This window comes from Canis lupus, chromosome 3 (assembly GCF_048164855.1).
Source record: "Canis lupus baileyi chromosome 3, mCanLup2.hap1, whole genome shotgun sequence".
Lineage (NCBI taxonomy): Eukaryota > Metazoa > Chordata > Mammalia > Carnivora > Canidae > Canis > Canis lupus.
In genome coordinates this window covers 64238814-64262534 of record NC_132840.1, presented here as the reverse complement: position 1 = coordinate 64262534, position 23721 = coordinate 64238814, and the positions used below count along the sequence as shown (strand labels likewise).

The 23721-nt window shown below is 40.7% G+C and overlaps 1 protein-coding gene across 4 annotated transcripts in view; it reads left to right on the top strand.

Annotated features, from left to right (window-relative positions):
• Positions 1–22451, top strand: part of ALKBH8 (alkB homolog 8, tRNA methyltransferase) — a 79419-nt gene extending 56968 nt beyond the window's left edge. For 3 of the 4 annotated variants that reach the window (XM_072821813.1, XM_072821814.1, XM_072821815.1), the window contains 4 exons: positions 9763–9914; positions 12168–12424; positions 20279–20428; positions 21509–22451. In XM_072821813.1, the coding sequence (XP_072677914.1) occupies positions 9763–9914; positions 12168–12424; positions 20279–20428; positions 21509–22057 (1108 nt within the window). In that variant the 3' untranslated portion in view covers positions 22058–22451. The remainder of the gene's footprint in view (positions 1–9762; positions 9915–12167; positions 12425–20278; positions 20429–21508) is intronic. The other variant, XM_072821816.1, reaches the window with a different exon arrangement.
• Positions 22452–23721: the final 1270 nt, after the last annotated feature.

Sequence of the window (23721 nt, the reverse complement as noted above, 5' to 3'; positions counted from 1 at the left end):
ATAGATATATATTGCAAGAAGTTGCTGTGGTAAAGTTCAAAAAGGGTGTTGCCTGTGTTCTCCTCTAGGATTTTGATGGATTCTTGTCTCACATTTAGATCTTTGATCCATTTTGAGTTTATCTTTGTGTATGGTGTAAGAGAATGGTCCAGTTTTATTCTTCTGCACATGGCTGTCCAATTTTCCCAGCACCATATATTGAAGAGACTGTCCTTTTCCAGTGGATAGTCTTTCCTGCTTTGTCCAATATTAGTTGACTGTAGAGTTGAGGGCTCATTTCTGGGTTCTCTATTCTGTTCCATTGATCTATGTGTCTGTTTTTGTGCCAGTACCATACTGTCTTGACAATCACAGCCCTGTAGTACAACTTGAAATCCTGCATTATGATACCCCCGGCTCTGGTTTTCTTTTTCAATATTCCCCTGGCTATTGGGGGTCTTTTCTGATTCCACACAAGTCTTTTTAAATTTTTTTTAATTTTTTTATTTATGATAGTCACAGAGAGAGAGAGAGAGAGAGGCAGAGACACAGGCAGAGGGAGAAGCAGGCTCCATGCACCGGGAGCCCGACATGGGATTCGATCCCGGGTCTCCAGGATCGCTCCCTGGGCCAAAGGCAGGCGCCAAACCACTGCACCACCCCCGGATCCCTGATTCCACACAAATCTTAAGGTGATTTGTTCCAACTCTCTGAGGAAAGTCCATGGCATATTGATAGGGATTGCATTGAACATGTAAATTGCCCTGGGTAGTATAGACATTTTCACAATATTAATTCTTCCAATCTATAAGCATGGAATATTTTTCCATCTCTTTGTATCTTCCTCAATTTCTTCCAGAAATGTTCTGTAGTTTTTAGGGTATAGATCCTTTACCTCTTTGGTTAGGTTTATTCCTAGCTATCTTACGCTTTGGGGTGCAATTGTAAATGGGATTGATTCCTTAATTTCTCCTTTTTTTTAAGATTTTATTTATTTGTTCATGAGAGACACAGAGAGAGAGGGAGAGAGGCAGAGACACAGGCAGAGGGAGAAGCAGGCTCCATGCAGGGAGCCCAACGAGGGACTCGATCCTAGATGTCCAGGATCAGGCCCGGGGCTGAAGGTGGCACTAAACCGTGGAGCCACCTGGGCTGCCCAATTTCTCCAACTTCAGTCTCATTGTTAGTGTATAGAAATGCCACTGATTTCTGGGCATTGATTTTATATCCTGTCACATTGCTGAATTGCTCTTTGAGTTACTTCCAAATTTCTTCTTGTGATTGTGTTCAAGTTTCAAAGTATTATGGTCTGAAAATAGGCAGGGGGCAATCCCAGTCTTTTGGTATCGGTTGAGACCTGATTTGTGACCCACTGTGTGGTCTATTCTGGAGAAAGTTCCATGTGCACTTGAGAAGAATGTGTATTCAGTTGCATTCGGATGCAAAGTTCTGTATATATCTGTGAAATCCACCTGGTCCAGTGTATCATTTAAAACTCTTGTTTCTTTGGAGATGTTGTGCTTAGAAAATTTGTCATTTGCAGAAAGTGCCCTGATGAAGAAGTCTCCTACTGTTAGTGTATTGTTATCTAAATATCTCTTTCTTTAGTTAATTATTGATTGATATACTTGGCAGCTCCCACATTAGGGGCATAAATATTCATGATTGTTAGGTCTTCTTGTTGGATAGACCCTTCAAGGATGATATAGTGTCCCTCTTCATCTCTTGCTACAGTCTTTAGGATAAACTTTAATTTATCTGATATGAGGATTGCTACCCCAGCTTTCTTTTGAGGACCATTTGAATGGTAAATGGTTCTCCAACCTTTTATATTCAGGCTGTAGGTGTCCTTAGGTCTAAAATGAGTCACTTGTAAACAGCAAATAGATGAGTCTTGCTTTTTTATCCAGTCTGAAACCCTGTGTCTTTTGATGGGATCATTTAGCCCATTCATGTTCAGAGTTACTATTGAAAGATATGAATTTAGTATCATTGTAATACCCCTTTAGTTGCTGTTTTTGTGGACTATTTGCCTGGGCCTCCTCTTTCTTTTACAGGGTCCCCCTTAATATTTCTTGCAGAGCTGGTTTGGTGGTCACATATTCTTGCAGTTTCTGCCTATTCTGGAAGCTCTTTATCTCTCCTTCTATTCTGAATGAGAGCCTTGCTGGATAGAGTATTCTTGGCTGCATGTTCTTCTCATTTAGGACCCTGAATATATCCTGCCAGCCCTTTCTGGTCTGCCAGCTCTCTGTGGAGAGGTCTGCTGTTAATCTAATATTTCTTCCCATATAAGTTAGGGATCTCTTGTTTCTTGCTGCTTTAAGGGTTTTCTCTTTATCTTTGGAATTTTCAAGTTTCACTATTAAATATCGAGGTGTTGAATGGTTTTTATTTATTTGGCAGGGGTTACCTCTCTATCTCCTAGACCTGAATGCCTGTTTCCCTCCCCAAGTTAGGGAAGTTCTCAGCTATGATTTGTTTAAATATGTTTTCTGGCCCTCTGTTCCTCTTGGCGCCCTCTGGAACCCCAATTATATGTAGATTTTTTTCTTCTGACGCTGTCATTTATTTCCCTCAACCTATCTTCGTGGTCTTTTAATTGTTTTTCTCTTTTTTCCTCAGCTTCCTTCCTTGCCATCAACTTGTCTTCTATGTCACTCACCGTTTCTTCTACCTCATTAACCCTTGTCATTAGAACCTCCAGTTTGGATTGCATCTCATTTAACTGATTTTTAATTTCGGCCTGATTAGTACTTAATTCTGTAATCATGAAGTCTCTTGAATCCTTTATGCTTTTTTCCAGAGTCACCAGTAGCTTTATAATTGTGCTTCTGAATTGGCTTTCTGACATTGATATGTAATCCAAATTCTCTAACTCTGTGGCAGAGAGTAGTGTTTCTGATTCTTTCTTTTGTGGTGAGTTTTTTCTAGTCATTTTGCTCAGTGCAGAGTGGCTATATGAGTGGGCTGTGTCAAGAATATCAACCATGACCTAAGTAAATTTCACCCTATATGGTTCTACAAATTGAAAAGAAAGATCAGAATGAAATAAAAGGACCACTAAAGTGAAAAACAATTTTAAAACAAAATAGTAAAAAAATAAAAGGCAAAAAATCCCAAAGAAGAAGAGAAAGAAAAAAAAAGAGAGAAGAAAAAAAAGGAGGGGAACTGGGAGATGGTGGTGGTGATGAAGTTGTAGTGGAGGGAGAATGTAGTCTACCTGAGGGGTTCTAGAGGGTGATCCTCTGTTTTCTGAGTATATTAAGTTCTGTATGTTAGAAGATGCTCAGTCCCAAATTTATATAAACCAGAAATACTTGTAGAAGACCCTAACATTGACCACCAAAACATAAATGAGATAAAAGAGGGGGGCAGAATGGGAATGAGGAATCTCACAGACTGAACCAGCACAGTATACCACTTGGTTGTGGGTGCATGCTGGTCATGTTTTAGAAGGTTTTTACTTCCACCATTGTAGAACAAAATGAGGCAGAGAAAAGAGAAAACACAAAACCAAAAAACCATATTTTGTATATTTCCCAAAACTAAGTTGAGTATGTTTGAAGGGATTCTAGAAGTGGAAAATATATCTAGGACCTGTAATTGTAGAAATATAAGACTCAAAAAGGAAGAATCTTAAAAATAAAGAGGTGGTAAAATATTGTAGTTAAGGTGGGAAAAGAGAAAAAAATGGATATTTACAGTCTGATATAAAAACAAGTTGTACTGGAAAAAGGAAGGAAAAAAATAAGAGGGGTACCCTCTAGTTCTATATATTATAAATCCCTCGACTTCCCCTGGAGCTTTCCAACGCTGCTTGGTCAAGAACTTGCTCTTCCCCTGTGCTTCCAGCTGGTCTTCAGGGAGAGGGGCCTGCTGTACTGATTCTCATGTGTGTGCACCTAGGGGAGCTGCCCTGCCTCCTGCCAGGTGCCGGACTCAGTGGGAGCTGTTGACCTGGTGAGGCCTCTGTCCCCTGGCAGCCCCGCCCCTCCCAGGCACAAGGTGACACAAGGAGGAACAACACCACTGGCAGCGGCCAGCTCTCCAGCTCTGGAGTCAGCTTCCACAGTAACTACTGTAGTCTCCCAGTCCGCACTGGTTTGGATGCCCCTGGGCGGTGGGGGTGCACTGATTTGCACAGCTTGGGGGCACCCAGCAGTGGAAGAGTCCTTGCTGTCCTGTGCCCTCCCATGTCTGCCTGTCCCAGGGGGAGTGCAGGATCCTGGGCTGTGTCTCCTTGGCGCCCTGGATCCAGGGCCTGTGCTGCTGGAATCGCACTCCCGGGGTACGGCTCCTGAAGGCAGCAGGGTGCAGACCCCTCAGTCTGGAGCCCTCGACTGGCCGACTGGCTTCTCCCCAAGGCCCCGCTGGGCTGCGCTCTAGCCCTTTACCAAGTTTGGCCCACAGTCTGTGCCACTCTCTCTCCCCGGATGCAATTCCTGTATTAGTGACTCCCAGAAACTGGAGGCTTCACTGCCCCTCCTGCGATTCTGCTCGATTTCCCTGCTAAGCACCTTTCAGTCTGGGAAGAATCTGGTGTGGATTTTTTGAAGTTCCTGCTTCTCCGGGGCTGGGCTTTCCTGTCCCGGGGGCTTTCACCGCCTGGCCTTAGCCTGGCTCTTCGCGGGGTCCCTCTCCCACTTGTTTCTTTTTTATTTATTTTTTTCCACCTTCCTACCTCGTTAGAAGCAAAAGCCCTTCTCTCTGTAGCATTCCAGCTGTTCTCTCTTTAAATCTCAGGTCGAATTCATAGGTTTTCAGGATGGTTTGAAAGTAATATAGGTAAGTTGGTGGGGCCAGGTGAGTTGAGGACCCCTACTCCTCTGCCATCTTGCCCCTACCTCTCAATCCAGTGGTTTCAAGTACTTCTAGAATTTTGAGAATATTCACAGTTTCTTTTTTTAAGCTTAAGCATTTTTACTATTGATGCACTTAAGAGTAATGGTATTTTAGCAAATATAAAATGAAAAATTACTTTTCATAGGCCTCTGTTATAAACATATTTTAATCTATTTTGGGTAATGGTACAGATTCTCCTAAACATCATTTCAATCATATTATTTTCTTTCTTTTTCTCTTTCTTTTTTCTAAAATTTTTATTTATTTGAGAGAGTATAAACATTAGGAGCATAAGCATTAGGGCAGAGGGAGAGGGAGAAACAGACTCCCCACTGAGTAGGGATTCCCAACTTGGGGCTAATCCTCAGGACCCCAGGATCTTGACCTGAGCCAGCCAGAGGCAGACATTAACTGACTGAGCAACCCAGATGCCCCCAATAACATTATTTTTTTGTTCAAAGCATATTATGCAGTTAAATATTAAGAATAGTTTATCTCTATAATATTGAACTGCAGTCAATATTTGGTTTTAAGCCTTTCTCTTGTATCAAAATTCTTTACAATAATTTTAGGAGAGAAAAACCATCAGTGTTATTGTTAAAGGCTTCCATTGATACCCATTGGCTCTATTGTGATTATGTGTGTGTGTAGGGAAGGGGTAGAGTAAGGAGGGAGGGGCTACAGGTAGAGACAGGAATAGAAAGAGACTGGCCAAATAATGATATACCAACCATGGAGGTATTAATTAATATCTCTGGGGAGATGGGAGAAGAGATGAAGAAGCATATTTAATACACTTAAAAATATGTATAGACCACAGGTAATACCCCTTGATGAAAAAAAACCACTTTGATCTCTGCTGAAAACAAAGTACTAGAAAGCAGTACTGGCGGATAGGGATTGAAGGTTGATTTGGGGCACCCGGCTGGCTCAGTCTGTGGAACATGTGACTCTTCATCTTAGGCTTGTGAATTCGAGCCCTAAGTTAGGGGTAAAGTTAATTTTAAGAAAAAAAGAAAGTTGGGATCCTTAGGTGGCTCAGCGGTTTAGCGCCTGCCTTCAGCCCAGGGCGTGATCCTGGAGTCCCGGGATCGAGTCCCACATCGGGCTCCCTGCATGGAGCCTGCTTCTCCCTCTGCCTGTGTCTCTGCCTCTCTGTCTCTGTCTCTTGTGAATAAATAAATAAAATCTTAAAAAAAAAAAAAGAAAGAAAAAAGGTTGATAAACTCCGCCCTGTAATGTTAATTCCAAACTCTTAATTTGATCTAGTTCAGATTTACTATTCTAGCCACCATGCCTTAAATAAAAAATGGCAGCCTGGCAGCACATGAGTCAAACATAGCAGGCAGGCATGTTCTGTTTTGGCTGGGCCAGTGGTGGTCTATGTGGTAGCATTTAAAAAAATTGCCTGGATGTAAAAATCAGCTTCCACCTAAAAATCTGAATCTTCAGCTTCTTTTGAAAATGGGACATCTTGGGCAGGCTGGGTGGCTCAGCGGTTTAGCGCCACCTTCCGCCCAGGGCCTGATCCTGGAGACCCTGGATTGAGTCCCATGTCAGGCTCCCTGCATGGAGCCTGCTTTCTCTCTCTCTCTCTCATGAAAAAATAAGTAAAGTCTTTAAAAACAAAGAAAATGGGAAATCTGACAACATTGGGACGTTGGATCCCTTGGCCCTGGTCCTGGGGACAGTCTGGGGCCTTATAGAGATGAAGCCTGTGTTCTCAAGTTCTCTGCACATCCCACCACGCCTGGGCTGAGCATCAGCTATCAGGTATTACTGTGCTCACACTATCGTGTTTTGCGAGGACACAGTCACTTGAACGTGAACTAGAGCTTGTCTGTGTTAGAAGTAGGAAATGGGAAGCTAGAATAAGTGGAAAAGTGAAGAAAAGTGGAAGAGAACACTCTGTTTTGAAATAAACTGTTTGTATATATTTAACAGCGAACAATGTATTTCTAGACCAACCCACCTGCTTCACTCCTTGAGGTTATCTGACTGGCTTGGCAGATGTTTATTTATATATTTATTTGACTCTCCTTTTAAATCAGTTTTGGAGCATTTTCTTTCTGCTGGGCCCTGTTCTCAGTTTCTCACAATTAGCTCACTTAACTCATACAAGTCACAGTGGAAAGTTTGTTCCATGGTTTTGTCCCCATTTTAAAGGAAACGAGCATAAAGAGATTATGTAACTTGAACAAAGTCACAAAACCATTAAGTAGCAGAGCCAAGATGAGAAGCCAGGCAGTCTGGCCTCAGGATCTGTGCCCTTAACCATGTTGTTACAGCTGGACCTGATTGCTCCCTCTAAATTCATGCTGTGACCTCTGGCCTTTACTCTCTCGCGCCAGCCCTTGGCAGTAAATTTCCTTTTCTTTTGTCTTTGATGTAGAGCTCAGCTCTGCCTTTATAATATGTAAAACTTTTTCTGGGTGCATTAGCCTGAAATAATTTCTCCCTCAAATTCCTAAAGATTGTATTATCTTAGAAGATAGAGATGTATCTTCTATTGAACTATTATTTAAACCTAAAAAATGTTTATCTTTTTATTTAATACTTTTTCAACTAGATTATAATTTGAGTAGGGAAGAAAGAAAAGATGTTCAGGAATGTCTTAAGAATTCATTATTTTAAAGATATGGATTACCTATTCCTAAAAGTCTGGCTTAACTGCTTTTGGCACTCCAAGCAAACTTCCCAATGAGCAGGGAGCCCGACTTAGGGCTTGATCCCACGACCCTGAGATTATGACCTGAGCTGAAATCAAGAGTCAGATGCTTACTAGACCAAGCCACCCAGGAGCCCCAAGGTAGAGCATGGATTTAAATGTCAAAGTGAAACTTTTAAATTGTCTAGAAGAAAATACAAGAGATTATTTCTGCAGCCTAGGGGTAGGCAAAGTTTTTTAAAGAAAGATTTTAGAACACAGTATAAAAGAAAAAAAAAAGATTAATTATGTCAGAATTAAAAACTTAACTCATCAAGAAATATCATTAAAAAAAAAATGAAAAGACATGCCACACTAGGGGAGAAAATATCCAGAATACATATATCTAACAAAGGTTTGGCCTTAAGATTTAAACAGATCCTTCACCAAAAAAAGTATCAATGAATGGCTAATAAGCAGGTGGAAAGGTATATAGCATCATTAGTCATCAGAGAAATGCAAATTAAAACCACAATTTCAGGGGCGCCTGGGTGGCTCAGTTGGTAAAGTATCCACCTCTTGGTTTTGGCTCAGGTCATGATCTCATGGGTCTTGAGATGGATCCCTGCTTGGGCTGCTGGCTCAGTCCATTTGAAGATTCTCTCCCTCTGCCCCACCTCCTAGTCACCCATGTGTGATTATTATCAAATCAATCCATAAATCTTTAAAAAAAAACAAACCACAGTTTCATACCACTTGCTACTCACTAAAATAACTATAATTAAAAACTCAGGTAATTCCAAGTATTGATGAGTATGTCAAGCAGCAACTGTTCCATATTATATGTTGTTTTCTGATGTTGATGTCCTTGACCCTCAACTAGATTTCACTTACTAAGAAAGTGTCATCCCAAGTTTGCTTGGGGTGCCAAAAGCAGTTAGGTCAGGTTTTTAGGAATAGGTAATCCATATCTTAAAAATAATGAATTCTTAAAACATTCTTGAACATCTTTTCTTTCCTCCCTACTCAATCTAAGAAAGATGTATTCAAAGCTATAATGATAATTATGTGTTTGTCTATTTGTCCTATTTTTGTGTTCACTTTTTGCTTTATGCATTTTGAGGCTGTGTTATTATTAGTTAGATGCATACAGATATACACAGTTTTTATATATTCCTGGATTGACTCTGTTGTTATGAAATGTCCCTTTTTGGGCACCTAGGTGGCTCAATTGGTTAAGCATTGGACTCTTGATCTCAGCCCAGGTCTGGATCTCAGGGTCATGAGTTCAAGCCCCATGTTGGGCTCCATGCTGGTTGTGGAGCCTGCATATAAAAAAAAAACGAGAAATATCCCTTTTCATCTCTAGTGATATTTATTCCTTTGAAGTCTACTTTGATTAGGATGGTTATACCACTTTTCTTTGGTTTTGCTTGGATCATGCAAAATACTTGTCTTCTGTAACATCTTTTTTTTCTATCTTGATTTTCAACCATTCTATGTCCTTATTTTAAGGTGAGTGTCTCTTGTAATCAGCATGTAATTGGACTTTATTTCTTTAGTCCATTGTGACATTCTTTGTTCTTTAATTAGATGTTGTAGTCTTTTTACATTTGACATAATTATTGATTGGATTTGAGTTTATCGTTTACTTATTTCCTCTTTGCTCCATGTGTTCCTTGTTTTTTTTTTTTTTTCTCTTTCTCAGATATAGTTTTAATTAACAATTTGTGGGCACCTGGCTGGCTCAGTCAGTCAGAGGAGCGTGCAGCTCTTAGACTTGGGCCCTACATTTGGGTGTAGAAATTACTTAAAATCTAAAAAAATAAAATATTTGTTATTTTATTTATATCTCTTGAAAAAATTTTAAGTGTACAGTCTTTTTGTTTTAAAGATTTTATTTATTCATGAGAGAGAGAGAGAGAGGGAAAATGAGAGAGACAGAGACATAGGCAGAGGGAGAAGCAGGCTCCCTGTGGGGAGCCCAGTGTGAGACTCTATCTCAGGACCCTGGGATCACGACCTGACCCAAAGGCAGATGCTCAACCACTGAGCCACCCAGGTACCCCATGTGTACAATCTTTTAATATGATTACCCTGAGGATAACTTCTTAAAAAATAGAGACTTCTATTTCCTTGTTTTTTCTATAGTGCTTAACAATTTGGGGGAATCAAATAGATATTTTCCATAAATTCTTCTAAATTTGCTTTTTTCTTTAATATTTTTAAAAGGACCTGAAATATTTTTATGAATACAGTGTTAAATAAATTATTTTGACTGTTGTTTTTAGAATCACACCCAGAAAATTTGATACTGTTCAAGCATCCAAGGGTCTCCAAAGTGGAATTATCACCAGTGATGTTGGAGACCTAACTTTAAGCAAGAGGGGAATGAGGACATCATTTACATTTAGGAAAGTGAGGCAAACGCCTTGTAATTGTAGTAAGTATATAATTTTGATTCTGAAGTAAAATGGAGTACATTTAGTGTAAAAACCTTTTTAAGTCCCATCAGACCCAAGGGGAGCTTTGTCTTAACATCTCTAACGGGATTTCTCATGTTCCATATAATATTGTACTCGATATAGATTTTTCTTATCCACCCCCATGGAGTTTGTTCCTTGAAGGCAGCGACTGCATTTTATTGATTTTTATTTTTCCTAAATACAGTACTTGGGCATAGTTGGATGCCAAATAAACTTTTTTTTTTTTAAATTGAAGTCACAGTTAAGGGTGCTAAATAATATTGTAGGACGTTAAAATATCACTTGTACAAAAATAGGTTTTATTGGAAACAGCTTGTCAAGTCTCTAAATTACTTCCCTTAACCCAACGAGGAAGTTAGAGATGACAGGTTGTTTCATGGTAAGTAGGTAACTCTAGGGCAGTAAACAGTGGTTTGTGTTTTGGTCAATTTGGAAATCTAGGAGGGAATAAGAGAAGTGCTGAAAAACGTGTCGAGAGGATGTTATTTTGAATTGTCTATACAAGTATATCATGACCTGTATTTCATGGTCTCATTATATAAAAATCCCTTTCATTTTGTAAATAGTATCTGTTAGAAAACTTGAAATTGCTATATTTGATATCTTGATGTTAGTGAAGCTTAAAACAGATTTTTGTTTCTTTTGCTAAAAGTGTCATTAAGGCCCTGAAATATCAAATTTTTTATTAAAAATTTATTTAGTATTTGCTGAGTGTCTAACTGACAGTAGTTTTACAAGATACTGAAAAATAAAGCTTGAGGAACTGGAAGTCTAATTGGAGAGACACTGCAAATTTTCTTATGCAAAAGTTTCTTTATTGCAAATGTTAATTATAAAGGTAAGGCATGTTATAGAAGCTCTGAATGTGTATTCAGTTTACAGATGTTTTTCATCTTCAAGGACATCTTTTTGGATACTTTTGATCAAAATTTGAATTTTTTAGGAAAAGGGTTTCTCCTCCCTTTAGATTACTTAGATATTTATAATTGCCAAGAGAATAAAATTTTACCAGGACTGGTTTAGGATCATTGTAGAGTGTGTGGTACTGTAATTCTAATGTGATCAAGATTACGTAACCAGTCAGTTTTCACCTGCACATTTTAGAGCTGTCGGGCTTTATACCCCCTTTTTAAATGTCTGCGTGAAATGTTTAGAGCTGCACTACAAATGGTAGCAGAAACCAGCTCTCTCCCACCCCCTTCTCCAGAGTTAGGAAGAATTCCTGAAGTCATGGACGCTGCTGCCCACATCTGAGCTGCCACATGATTTCTAACTATGCCTGTGTCCTGACTGCGGCTTCTCTGGGAGCAGTGCTCCTTCCTTCTGCATGTCCTGCAATAAAAACGTGTATCGTAGACTTCAGCTGAAGATAAAGGGAAATCATAGCATAGCAGAGGACGGGCAAAGATTTAAAATGAGTGTTAGACATGATTGCTGGGAACAAGAAATGACTTCAGAATTGATTTAATTAGGGTAACAGTGTACTCTCAGTTTCCTTTGTTATGTCCTTGACTTGATGGTGTTCTCCTTAGGGTGTACAGATTCTGTCGAAGGAGGCGATCGATGCCTGTAGTCCCTGAGATTGTGGGCTGTGCAATCTGCACTGGCTCTGAGGCTTACCTTGTTTGTCACTGCAGGACCATAATGTCCTGAGCTTCAGTGTTGTCTTCATCTGTAAAATGGATGCAATAGTGTGTCTCATGGTGTTATTGTGAGAATTGAGACTATCCGTCTCAAACTGCCTCAAGTGTTTTCATTAAATGCTCGTGATCATTACCAAATGACACTTTGCTCCTGGGGCTTGTTTTTCCAATAGTCCTAGGGCCCCAGAACTTCTGTTTCTTTGCTCACCAAGAGAAAAACTCTAAATTGTGTTAATTCAGCTAAATTCCTTCTGGTTAGGCCAGACCCATCGAGATGCCTCCCTAAACAAAAGGACCCTTAATCTCACTATGAAAAATCCACCTGCGTGATAAGGCAAAATTGCAGTCATGTCTTATTGCACATGGTTTCCCCTTCTTGTTACTTAGACCCCTCACACGTGTAATTGGACTTGTTAGGTAAGAGCTATTTTTAAACTGATAGATCAGAGCCTGCATATCCCTAGCTACCAAATTTGCATTGATTTGCTTGTTCTTTTAAGAAGACGTGATACTTTATGAATCACTTGGATAAAAATGAAAGATTTATATTCCCTTATTTTTTTATAGGTTACCCTTTGGTCTGTGACAGCCAGATGAAGGAGACCCCTCCATCATTTCCCGAGAGTGCTAGGGAAGCCTCACAGCTGGAGCAAGACTATGTCCATCGAGTTTACGAAGAGATTGCTGAGCACTTCAGCAGCACGAGACATACTCCATGGCCACGCGTTGTGGAGTTCTTGAAAAGTTTGCCATGTGGTTCATTAGTGGCCGATGTTGGGTGTGGAAACGGAAAGTATCTTGGTGTCAATAAGGAGCTATATATGGCAAGTCATTGTTTCTGGCTCTCTTTTTGCTTAATTTGTTACATTGTTATCACCTGCCTCCTGACATAATGCTGTCTTTTAGGTCATTGCTGAAAAGTTATAACCAACAGATGGAAAATTAACGAACACTCCTATTCCTTTTTTTATTCTCCTGAGAATTTGTGGTCATGTGTGCCATTATTTGTAGTGTGTGTGTGTCTGTGTGTGTGTGTTTTCCCCTCCCTTTAGATTTTGCTTCCTAAGATTATCAGTAAGACTATCTTATGTTTATAAAGCTCTTAACAGTCCAGAAGGGATATTTCTAGAAGCCACTGTCTTTACTTAGATCCTCCTAAGTATGAGAAAGTTAGAGTGTTGTGCCCAAGATTGTGAATCCGAGAAACCACCAAGGAGCTGACACCAATGCAAACCCACAAGGGTTTATTTACAAGCTCGAGCTTGGGTCCAAGTATGGTCACAGCGGAGCAGGGACTTGGACCCTGAAGCTAAGATGCGTAGCAGCTTTATAGGAGCCAGTGGCCAATGGGATTGTAACACACATAGAAAGTTGCACAGTCATAGTGACCATTTGAACTGGCCTGTCACTCTGGTCAGAATTGGCGGGCACAAGGCAGGGTTACATTTTTATGAGCCGATTTCGGGTAAGGGTGTGCTCAGTGGCTTGACTAGGGTGGGGGAGCACCTTAAGCAATAAGCAGGTCATGTGGGGGTCATACAGGAGGTGGTGGGTGCAGCACAAAATGGAGTTAGTCCTGTTCTGCTTGTCCAGGGATAGGGGATTTTTGTTAAATTTCCTGGGTCCCACAAAAGCTGATGTTTTTATCTGTTAGAAATGAAGCCACTGAGACTCACGGAGTACAGTACTTCCCTGCTGTCATATAATTAGGGGACTTACTGGAACTTGAACCCATGCTTCTGATGCCACATATGGTGTTCTTTTAGAAGGAAGAAATAAAGGTTACTATTTTGAGGTGTCTCACTGTGGAGGACACTAAGGCTTAAAATAGCTTAAACCCTGAGACCTAGGTTACAGCATGAGGCCCCGGATTTGAACCTACTTTTTTCTCCTGCCAAATTTCTCTTTCCAGTAGCTATGATTTCCTTGCCTAAGGTCCACTTTTTTCCTGCTATGCAGGGAAGTGGAACATTCTCCCTGCACTAGGGCATTATTGTAGGTAGCCATGTCCTGGCTGCTTTGGGAGGACTAAAGCTTCCCTTTTTCAAGATTCGGGGCAGGAGGAGCTGAGTAAGGAGCATAGCCGGGAGAGTAAGAGCAGCCCACGCTCACGGGCTCCTGGGGTGCATCCCACTGCGCATCCTCTGCATCTCGATCTCGTCCTCAATAATCTGTACCTCCATGAAGAAAGTCACTCTTGCACCTGAGGGAGGGCAGTTTGTACATTGAGACAGATAAAAGCACAGCTTTTCATTCAAGATAAGACCTTAGTATCCACCTATTATCATCATGTTTACAATTAAATTTTAGTTTATAAAGAATAAGGTCTAATGAGTTAGGTTTGTTAATGTGGAAGAAGTGAGTTTTGATGGGCCACTTAAAAATCAAATTGACATCCTCTGATATTTTCATCTTAAGGTATTATCCAAAATGTTTCCCAGTGAGCTCTGCTTTTGGACTTCCCTGATGATAACCCACAGCTTTGTCGAGTCAGGCAGCACTCAGGACAGTGAAGTGAGGCTGAGGTCAACGACACTGACGTAGTCTTATGGATTGCATCATCCTGTTACGAAGGAAAAAAATGATTTCTTGGTAAACTGAGCAAAAAAAATCGGAATCTGCTCAAGGAGGAATATGTTTAATAGAATTAGAAAATCACAAGTATAGTCCCTTCCCATAATTTATATTCACTTTATGGTTGGGAGTCCATGTGTACTGCTTCCTCTCTGCTCTTCATAGAGCCTACTGCAGTGTCTAGCCTCTTGGGAAGGCTCAGTAAGTGTTGGTTCAGTGGAGGAATGAAAACTCCTTGTCTGCTTGGAATTACGGTTTTCATTATACCAGAAACGGAATTACATGTGATAAACGGGAAGCCTGCCTTTTGAAGTTGCTGAAGCTCCAGTCTATATATTGGAGTGTATTTTGAGCAGCTGACTTTGAGACTGAAAATATGTGCATTTTTTGATACTCATGAGGGAATGTGACCTGAGACATTCATTCGAGTTATTCATATGTAGGATTGTCTCAGAATTTTAAAAACTATGATTATCATTATTACCCGCTTCCTTAACAAAATATATTTTTAAAATACTAGCTTAGGCTCTCAGAGAGAGTTTTATCAGCTGCTTTTCACTTTTTTAGATGTCCTCAGTTACTCCTCATTTCTGTCATCAACACTGGCTGCTGTCTTTATTTTCAGGGGTAAATTTTATAAGCAAAGACTTTATGCCTTCAAGAGACTGCTACCTTTATAATAGTACCAACAGTAGATGACATAGTATGGACCTCAGCATGGCTCACTCACTAAGTGATTATTCTGTACGTTGGTCTCAGACCACATTCACTCTGAATGTGGTTCGTAGATAAGTCATTACTTAATACGTGTTAGGGACTTTCTTGGTTGCTGTAAATAGTTGGGATTACAGGTATAATAATAATGCCAGGAATCTATTTATAGTGATAAGAATTGGAGATAATGTTTTTATAAGACTCTTTTGTACATTTCTGTTTGTTTTGTTTTGGTTTTTGACTGTTGACTATCCCAGTAAAGGAGAGAACAGAAAGACCCTAAGAATATCCGGTACCTGCTGTGTGCTAAGTGCTGTGTTCTGTTTTCTCATGTAGTGTGTGGGATTGGTATTCCTGTCTCCATTTTACAAATGGGAGAACGGACGCTCGGTCACATTACAACAGGCCCAAGGTTATCTGATGTCAGGACAAGTACTAGAACCTCCTCTCCAGCTGCAGAGTCCATATAGTCTGGCGTTCTGTTGAGAGAGACTTCACGGCCAGCTCTGGTGACAGACAACAGCTGCTGTTGTCTTAGATGTGGCAGAAATCATGTCTCATTTGTTCACTTACTTGGCACATGATGGAAACTCATTGATGGTTTGTTGAATGGTGAGGAGCAAACCTGTGAGTTCACCTTCTATTTCTCACATGAAAAGTGAAATAGACACAGTGCTGTGTTCTGTAACCTTGAAGGAAATGGGACAGACTCACAATGGGTGGGCCCTAGCTCAGAATGACATACCTTGAGGATACATAGGTTTCTCTTGAGGATACATAGGTTTCTCTTGAGGATACATAGGTTTCTCTTTGTATCTAGATTCCAGGATGAGAGATTTTGTCCACCCTTTGTTCCAAATGGTAATAATAACATTTGCATAGTCCTTTGTGGTTAGGAAGTATTTAATATGCATCATTTTGTTTGGTTCTCCTATCAACCCTGAGATGTAGGCATTTTTATAATGAGGAAACAGAAGCTAAGTGCCTTTCCTAGGTTGTTCAGCTGGTTATTGCTGAGGCCAGACTTTAGCTCAAGACTTTAGGGGGCTGTTTTCACTGCACGTGACTGGCTTTGTCTGCCTGTTCCCCTGCGCTCTGAACTCCTTACAGCCAGTCTGATTTCCCTACAGTTGTTTGTTTTCTTAGCAGTTTTTAAAATGTTTTGTTTTTTAAGTAATAAAAATAGTTGCAATGCGGAAAATGGACAAACGGAAAGGTGTTTGCCTATAGTCTTAATACCCTAATAAAGCAGCTTTATATCATCACAAGTATGCATGCAACTTGATGACTCCGTATCACTTCATATTTCCACTATGATGTGTACCCTTACATAGTTACTGGACCTTATAACACTCTGCGAGGTTCCTTGTGTTCAGTGTGGAGTTAGTATACATAACACAGTAATGAGCACCTACTCTGAGAAACTTGTGAGTTTTTGGAGTGAGAAAGGAAGGAAGGAAGCATGTGGGTTTTTGGAGTTAGAAAGCCTGGGTGTAAGTCTGTCCCACCACTTACCTCTGCTAACTTGGGGCAGATTACTTACATGTGGTGAGACAAGTCTTCTGCGTCTGCCGTGTGTTAACAGATAACTCAAGAGTGTGTGTCAGGGTTGAGGTTATTAATACAAAGAATCTGCTGTCATACCTGGTGGCTGCTCCAGTAAAAGGCAATTTTTTTTTTTTTAGCCCATTTAGCTTTTTTTCATATTTTGGATAGTTTTTTGGGGGATGAATTTTTAGAAGAACAATTATTGGGTCAAAAGTTGTAAATAGGGATCCCTGGGTGGCGCAGAGGTTTGGCGCCTGCCTTTGGCCCAGGGCGCGATCCTGGAGACCCGGGATCGAATCCCACATCAGGCTCCCGGTGCATGGAGCCTGCTTCTCCCTCGGCCTATGTCTCTGCCTCTCTCTCTCTCTCTGTGACTATCATAAATAAATAAAAAAATTTAAAAAAAAAAAAAGTTGTAAATATTTCTGGGGCACCTGGGTGGCTCAGTTGGTTCAGTGTCTGACTCTTGATCTTAGCTCAGGTTGTGAGTTCAAGCCCCATGTTGGGCTCTGCACTGAGCATGAAGCCTACTTAAAAAACAAAAAGAGTCATGAACATTTTTATCTTCCTTAAAAAGCAGTGTGCAAAATTGCTTTTGAAAATCAGTGGGGCCCGTTTGTACTGTCACCAGCACTTTGAGAGCGAGTTTTATTACCACCATCACCAAAGCGCATTTTGGTTTTAAAGTATTTTTGATACTTTACTAGGAGAAAAATGAAACCTTGTTTTGCATTTTGCACCTTTGATTACCAGAGTGAAAGTTTTTTCATTTTTAGCAGTCCTTCTGGAATTGCATGTTTCGTGTTTTGTTGAAGATTCTAAAAATTGTAAAGGAGTGTAAGTATACAGTTGAAGCCTAACCAGTGTGTGTTTTTATGTCCCTGACATCCATCCAGTGTACAGAATTATGTAGCTTGTCGTGAGTCCTTTAATAAACGTGAGTGCTTCTAAATCTTATTTATCAACAAGCCCTTTTCTCTCATGCTGTTGACACTATGCAGCATGATTAGGAAGAACCTCAGATATTGGGTAGTATCCTTGGTACGGAGGCTGAAGGAAAGTGAAAAATAGGAATGGGGAGAGAGGAAGTGAGTGACCATCTGATTGCAGCTTATGAAAGACTTGGGCAGGGTGAGCACAGGATGAAGGTGCTGAGCCAGGCATGCGTCGTGTCTGCACCAGACCTGCTGCTTTGTGGGTCTCATTGGCGCAGAGAGGCACTCGTACAGGTACCTGTGGTGGCCTGGCAGCCAGAAGGAAGGGGTCTCCTCTTGTTTGCTTTGGCTTCTGTGTTCCATGTTCTGCTGTATCTGTGGTTCTCGGGTAATAACTTCCCTTCTTTGTTGAGCACTATGTCCTGGTATTTGTTTTGTAGTTAAGTTGGATTTTTTTAGACTTTTAGTAAGATTTATAACAATCTGACAAAACTTCTGACTCCATGAAATGAATTTTATTGTAAAAAAAAAAAAAAGCAACCACCGAAATGTAATACACATATTATTTGAGTGGTATTGTCAGGTTAATATTGTGACTGCTGGCTTAGCAGCATAGAATACGGATGAAAATAAAAGTAATGAGCCAGTTATGTATCTTACGTAGGTAAAGATGGCAAGCAATTGGGAATGGTGTCACTGTTATCAATAGGCCCTTCGTACTTTCTCATCTTAAAATATATCAAAGATACATCGCTATACTTTACCTCTAGCTTAGTACCTTTTATTATACTTCAAAAATTAATGCAGCTCTAGGATAGAATATAGAAGCTGCTTAATGCCAGTTAGAAATTGAGCAAATTCTTATTAAGTATGACTAGCATGGCAGTGTGATTTAACTTAATAAGACTTGTTTTGACACGAAGACTCGTATTCTTTATTCTCACATAGACTGAGGGAACCTAATAATCAGTGTTCACTGCATCTAAAATTCAAATGAGTAGATACAGACTTGAGGTGGCTACTTCTGTCTGCTGAAATCTATCACATTTCTTTTTCTCTATTTCATACAGAGTGAGTTAAGAAATATCTGGGGATAATTATTAGTGATTTAACATTTCTTATGCCCCTCCCCCTCCTAGCCCTCCCTCAGTTTACCTGTGCACATTGTACAGTGCTCTCTCCCTACCTGCGCACACACATGTGCACATGCATGCATATGGTACTCTCAGGATTAAACACAAAACTGTGTACAAAAATACCAGCAGAGCTAGAGAGGAGACACACCAGGTGGTGTGGAAGGTGTGTGAGGCCTCCCTGCCTGGAGGGGAGGAAGGGGTGCGGCTATTCCCTCAAGGCGATTGCATTTGACTAAACAGTTCAATTAAATAGCGTTCGACAAATTTTGAATTCATCACTTTATTCTTGATATATATAGGTTAGGTATAAATTTAGCAGAACAAGACTCAATAGCTTTAAAAAATGAAATAAATTATTTTACTTTTTTATTATTTGGGGATTTTATTTTCTGATTGTGTTGTGCCCAAGATTGCGAATCCGAGAAACCACCAAGGAGCCGACACCAATGCAAACACACGAGGGTTTATTTACAAGCTCGAGCCTGGGTCCAAGTATACCAGCGGAGCAGGGACTTGGACCCTGAGACTAAGAGGCGTAGCAGCTTTATAGGGGCCAGTGGCCAATGGGATATGCAGAAAGTTGCATAGTCATGTCAGTCCACATGCAGGTGGCCGATTGAATTACATCTTACCCTATAGTATCCATTTGAGCTGGCCTATTACTTTGGTCAGAATTGGCTTGGCTGCCACAAGGCAGAGTTACATTGTTATGAGCTGATTTCTGATTAGGGTGTGCCCAGCAGCTTGACTAGGGTGGGGCAGCACTTTAAGCAATAAGCAGGTCATGTGGGGGTGATACAGGAGGTGGCAGGTGTAGCACAAAATGGAGTTAGTCCTGCTCTGCTTGTCCAGGGGTAGGGGATTTTTGTTAAATTTCCTGGGTCCCACAATTGTACATAAAATATATTGAAAAGTAAAAAGAAGCAGGCAAATGAGAGGGAAATATCAGAATGAGTGGAAAATATCAGAAAGGGAGACAGAACATGAGAGACTCCTAACTCTGGGAAACGAACTAGGGGTGGTGGAAGGGGAGGTGGTCGGGGAGTGGGGGTGACTGGGTTACGGGCACTGAGGGGGCACTTGATGGGATGAACACTAGGTGTTATTCTATATGTTGGCAGATTGAACACCAATAAAAAATAAATTTATTAAAAAATAAATAAATAAATAAATAAATAAATAAATAAATAAATAAATAAATAAATGCAGGCAAAACCCCAGCTGTCCTATATGTTGGCAGATTGAACACCAATAAAAAATAAATTTATTAAAAAATAAATAAATAAATAAATAAATAAATAAATAAATGCAGGCAAAACCCCAGCTGTCCTCCTGCTATCTGGGCCATCACAGTACAGTTTATGTCATGTCAGGAGACACCTGCAACTCTGCACAAAAATCTGAAGGTCTGTGTTTATGGGATAATTTCCATTTTTATACGCATGATACTACAAAAAGATCTAGATTCTGGTTGGTGATCCACTGGGATGCCAGTTAGGACTTCCTGTTTCCACCTTTGTCATCTTTACTCTAGTCCTTTTGTTTCCATTCAGTAATTTGAGTTCAGTTTGATGCCTGTGAGGACTAGCAACACTGCCCTGTAAGCACGTGATATGACCTTGTGCCAGCTGCAGGAGCAGAAAATCACAACCTTGCACTGTTTCACAATGTGAAATCTAATAACTTATACTAATGAATAAACCCATTGCTTGTAATTTCTCTTGACATTTAAACAGGATATTATGCAATTCTTTCTTTTTCTTTATTACAGATTGGTTGTGATCGGAGCCAGAAGCTAGTGGACATCTGCAGAGAGCGGTGTTTCCAGGCCCTCGTCTGTGACGCGCTGGCAGTGCCCCTGTGCAGCGGGTCCTGTGACGCCTGCATCTCCATTGCTGTGATTCACCATTTTTCAACAGCAGTGAGTATCGCCTCTCTCTCCAAGAACCTATAGCTAAGGTGATGAGAGATGTTTGTGGAAGTGACCGCGGTGGACCTGATTTTAGTTTTTCTTTCCTTCCTTACCATTCTCTTCCTTGTCATCCTGAGGTTTGTTCACTCTGATGAGAAGGCATGTGGCCTGGAGAGGGGCTGCAGGGCAGTGGTGCTCCCGCAGAAGCTCGTGGACTCCACCCTTGGGCTACCCTGAGTCTTCTCATCTTCTCCTGGCTTCCCCACATGCAGGGTCCCTACATTTCAGCTGTCCGGGCTGTGGGGGCTCAGCAACCTTGGGCTTCCTGCCCACTCCCTTGGCCTCCAAGCTCCTCTGTTTCCCCTCTGCCTTCCTCAGCCCCTTGCTTGCCTCCCTAATGGTTGGGTTCCCTTCTTTCCCATCCTTCCCTTTTTTCAAAATTCAGGTATTTAGCTGGTAGTAGTCTGCTACTCATGCTTCTAATTAGCCACATATGTTTCTAATTTTAAAATAAGTGAATTAAATGTTTCATATTTTTCTTACAAGAAGAAAAAGAATCTAATTTTTCCTGTGTGTCAGTGGTTTCTCCCCTAATCTAAGCAGTAATTTTATAGATTGCCCTGTGCTGGCATCACCTGATGACCTAAAGTGAATTCAGAATGAAATCAAGAAGAAAACCCTCCATGTCTATTTTTTTTTTAAATTTATTTATTCATGATAGTCACACGGAGAGAGAGAGAGAGGCAGAGACACAGGCAGAGGGAGAAGCAGGCTCCAAGCACCGGGAGCCCGATGTGGGATTCGATCCCGAGTCTCCAGGATCACGCCCTGGGCCAAAGGCAGGCGCCAAACCGCTGCGCCACCCAGGGATCCCCCTCCATGTCTATTTTATTAACGCAAATAAAAATGTTCTTTTCCCTGTTTCTTTAATACCTTTTTCCCTTCAATCACAGAACAGAATTTTCTTTTTCTTTTGTGTTTTATATTGCTGTTCATCCTAATTAAAAACAGCCCTCTCGTCAGTTATACTATCCTGTTTCCTCTCCGTATCTCCTCTTGGTTGATAAAGGACAATGTATTTTCTACCAGGAACGTAGAGTGGCGGCTCTCCAAGAACTCGTTCGGCTCCTGAGACCTGGTGGGCAGGCACTTGTTTACGTCTGGGCAATGGAACAAGAATATAATAAGAAGAAATCCAAGTATCTTCGAGAAAATAGAGTTAGCCAAGGAAAGGAAGAGGGGACCAGCAGTGATACAGCCATGCCAGAGTTGCTGGTGGAGCAGGTGCCTAATGTAGGTAGTCGAGACTCCGAGTGCTGTGTCTCCTCTGTTACTGACCTCCCGGAGGGAGGGCATAAGGCAAGGACAGTCACTAATGCTAAGCTGCCTGTTCATACAAATAGGACCTCCTTTCCTTCTCAAGACTTGCTGGTTCCCTGGCACCATCAGGGAAACCCTGGAGAAGGCAAGCCTGGGCATCCAGCCGGAGCCCATGACCCAGGCCCTGTGTTTCACCGATACTACCACGTGTTCTGTGAGGGAGAGCTGGAAGCCACCTGCCAGACTCTGAACAGTGTCAGCATCCTGCAGAGCTACTATGATCAGGGCAACTGGTGTGTGATTCTTCAAAAGGTCTGATCATCTCTGTGAACATAGATACAGGGAAGAAATGCTCAGCTTGTTTTTTTAAAGATGAGATTTACTGTCTTTTTCATTAAAGAGAGAACTTGTGGAAAAGTGCCAAAGGAGACCGCCTGAGAGAAATTTGGGAGTAGAGATTAATTAGGATGCATCCAGGCTGCTACTACGCTGACTTCCTTTTGTCCATAAAAGTGGACTTCTCCTAAATGAGGAGGAACGGGGATGGTTTGTAAAAGTCTGTGACTATTTGGGATCCCGGAGTGAGAATACAATATTTTGAAGATAAACTTTTTTGCTATAAATGTTACTAATTGAACTAAATCATGTAGAGTCTTGGTAATGTAATCATATAACATTTTAATAAAGAAAATATTCTTGGTCAGTAGAGAAATGTCTGTGAAGTTTTTTTTTTTAAGATTTTTTTTTATTTATTCATGAGAGACAGAGAGGCAGAGATATAGGCAGAGGGAGGAGAAGCAGGCTCTGTGCAGGGAGCCCGATACAGGACTCGATCCCAGGACTCCAGGATCATGCCCTGAGCCAAAGACAGATGCTTAACCGCTGAGCCACCCAGGCATCCTGTTTGTGAAGTTTTATCTTTGATTGTGAACTCTGTAAAATCACAGATGATAACCATTCTGTGCCCTCACCTCACAGGGCTTGACATATAGTAGGTGCTCAGTAAAATTTTAGTCCATCAGATAATAATTATACCTTAGTAGGAACTTCATCCAACAGATACTCATTGAACCCTTCCTATATATTAGTTACTATTTTAAGCACTGGTTGTGGAGCAGTGAACAGAGGCTCTTGCCCTCTAATTTACATTGTAGAAGGAGGACAAACGATAAGCAAATAAATAGATACTATGTGCTAGGTAGTGATAAATGCCATGGGGAAAATGCAAAATGGAGTGAGAGGTTGTATCTAAACAAAAGATTTATATTTAAGGGGCTGAGATAACCACTAATCCTGAGTAGTTCATTACCAAGAATTTATTGGTCTCCCAAATGCGTTCACTGGGTGCTATAGGCAGCCCCAATATGCTCTTGTACTAACTCCTTTGTTTAAATAGCTAAAGTAAAAATTGTCAGCCAGACCTAATTATGCCCATATAGTCAAAGCCATCGTGTCACCGTTGGGTATTTCTAGTCATTCACAGTTTGTTCTAGTCTGGGTGCGATCAGCAGTTTTTACTTACAAATATGTCACAGTTACTCTGTTAACTTAGGTCTAGTTTCTAGGAGGAACAAAGGTAGAAAGTTAAGCATAGGTCAAATGATCATGTGGAAAGGAAAGTACTTCTGTAAATAACTGCCAGCATGCATTGCCTTTATAGTCATAATGCTTAAGACAACTTTGAGAGAAATTGCTTTCCATGAATGATGATGCCCAGACGATTGTATCTCTTGTTACTGTTTGTGATAAGTTGTTTTCAAGCATCAACATTCCAGAAACCAGAAGTGATCAATAGGTCTTGGGTGAGACAATGGTTATAATTATAATTGTTATAATTGTTCCCTCCAGATGAATTTATAAGGTTTATGATATGGAAAGAAAAAATATGGGGCTAAAAAGCAGTTTTAATCTGATAGAAATTCTAGGACTTCACATCGTAATTTGAAGTTCAGCTCATGCTAATAAATTTTAGTATATGTACT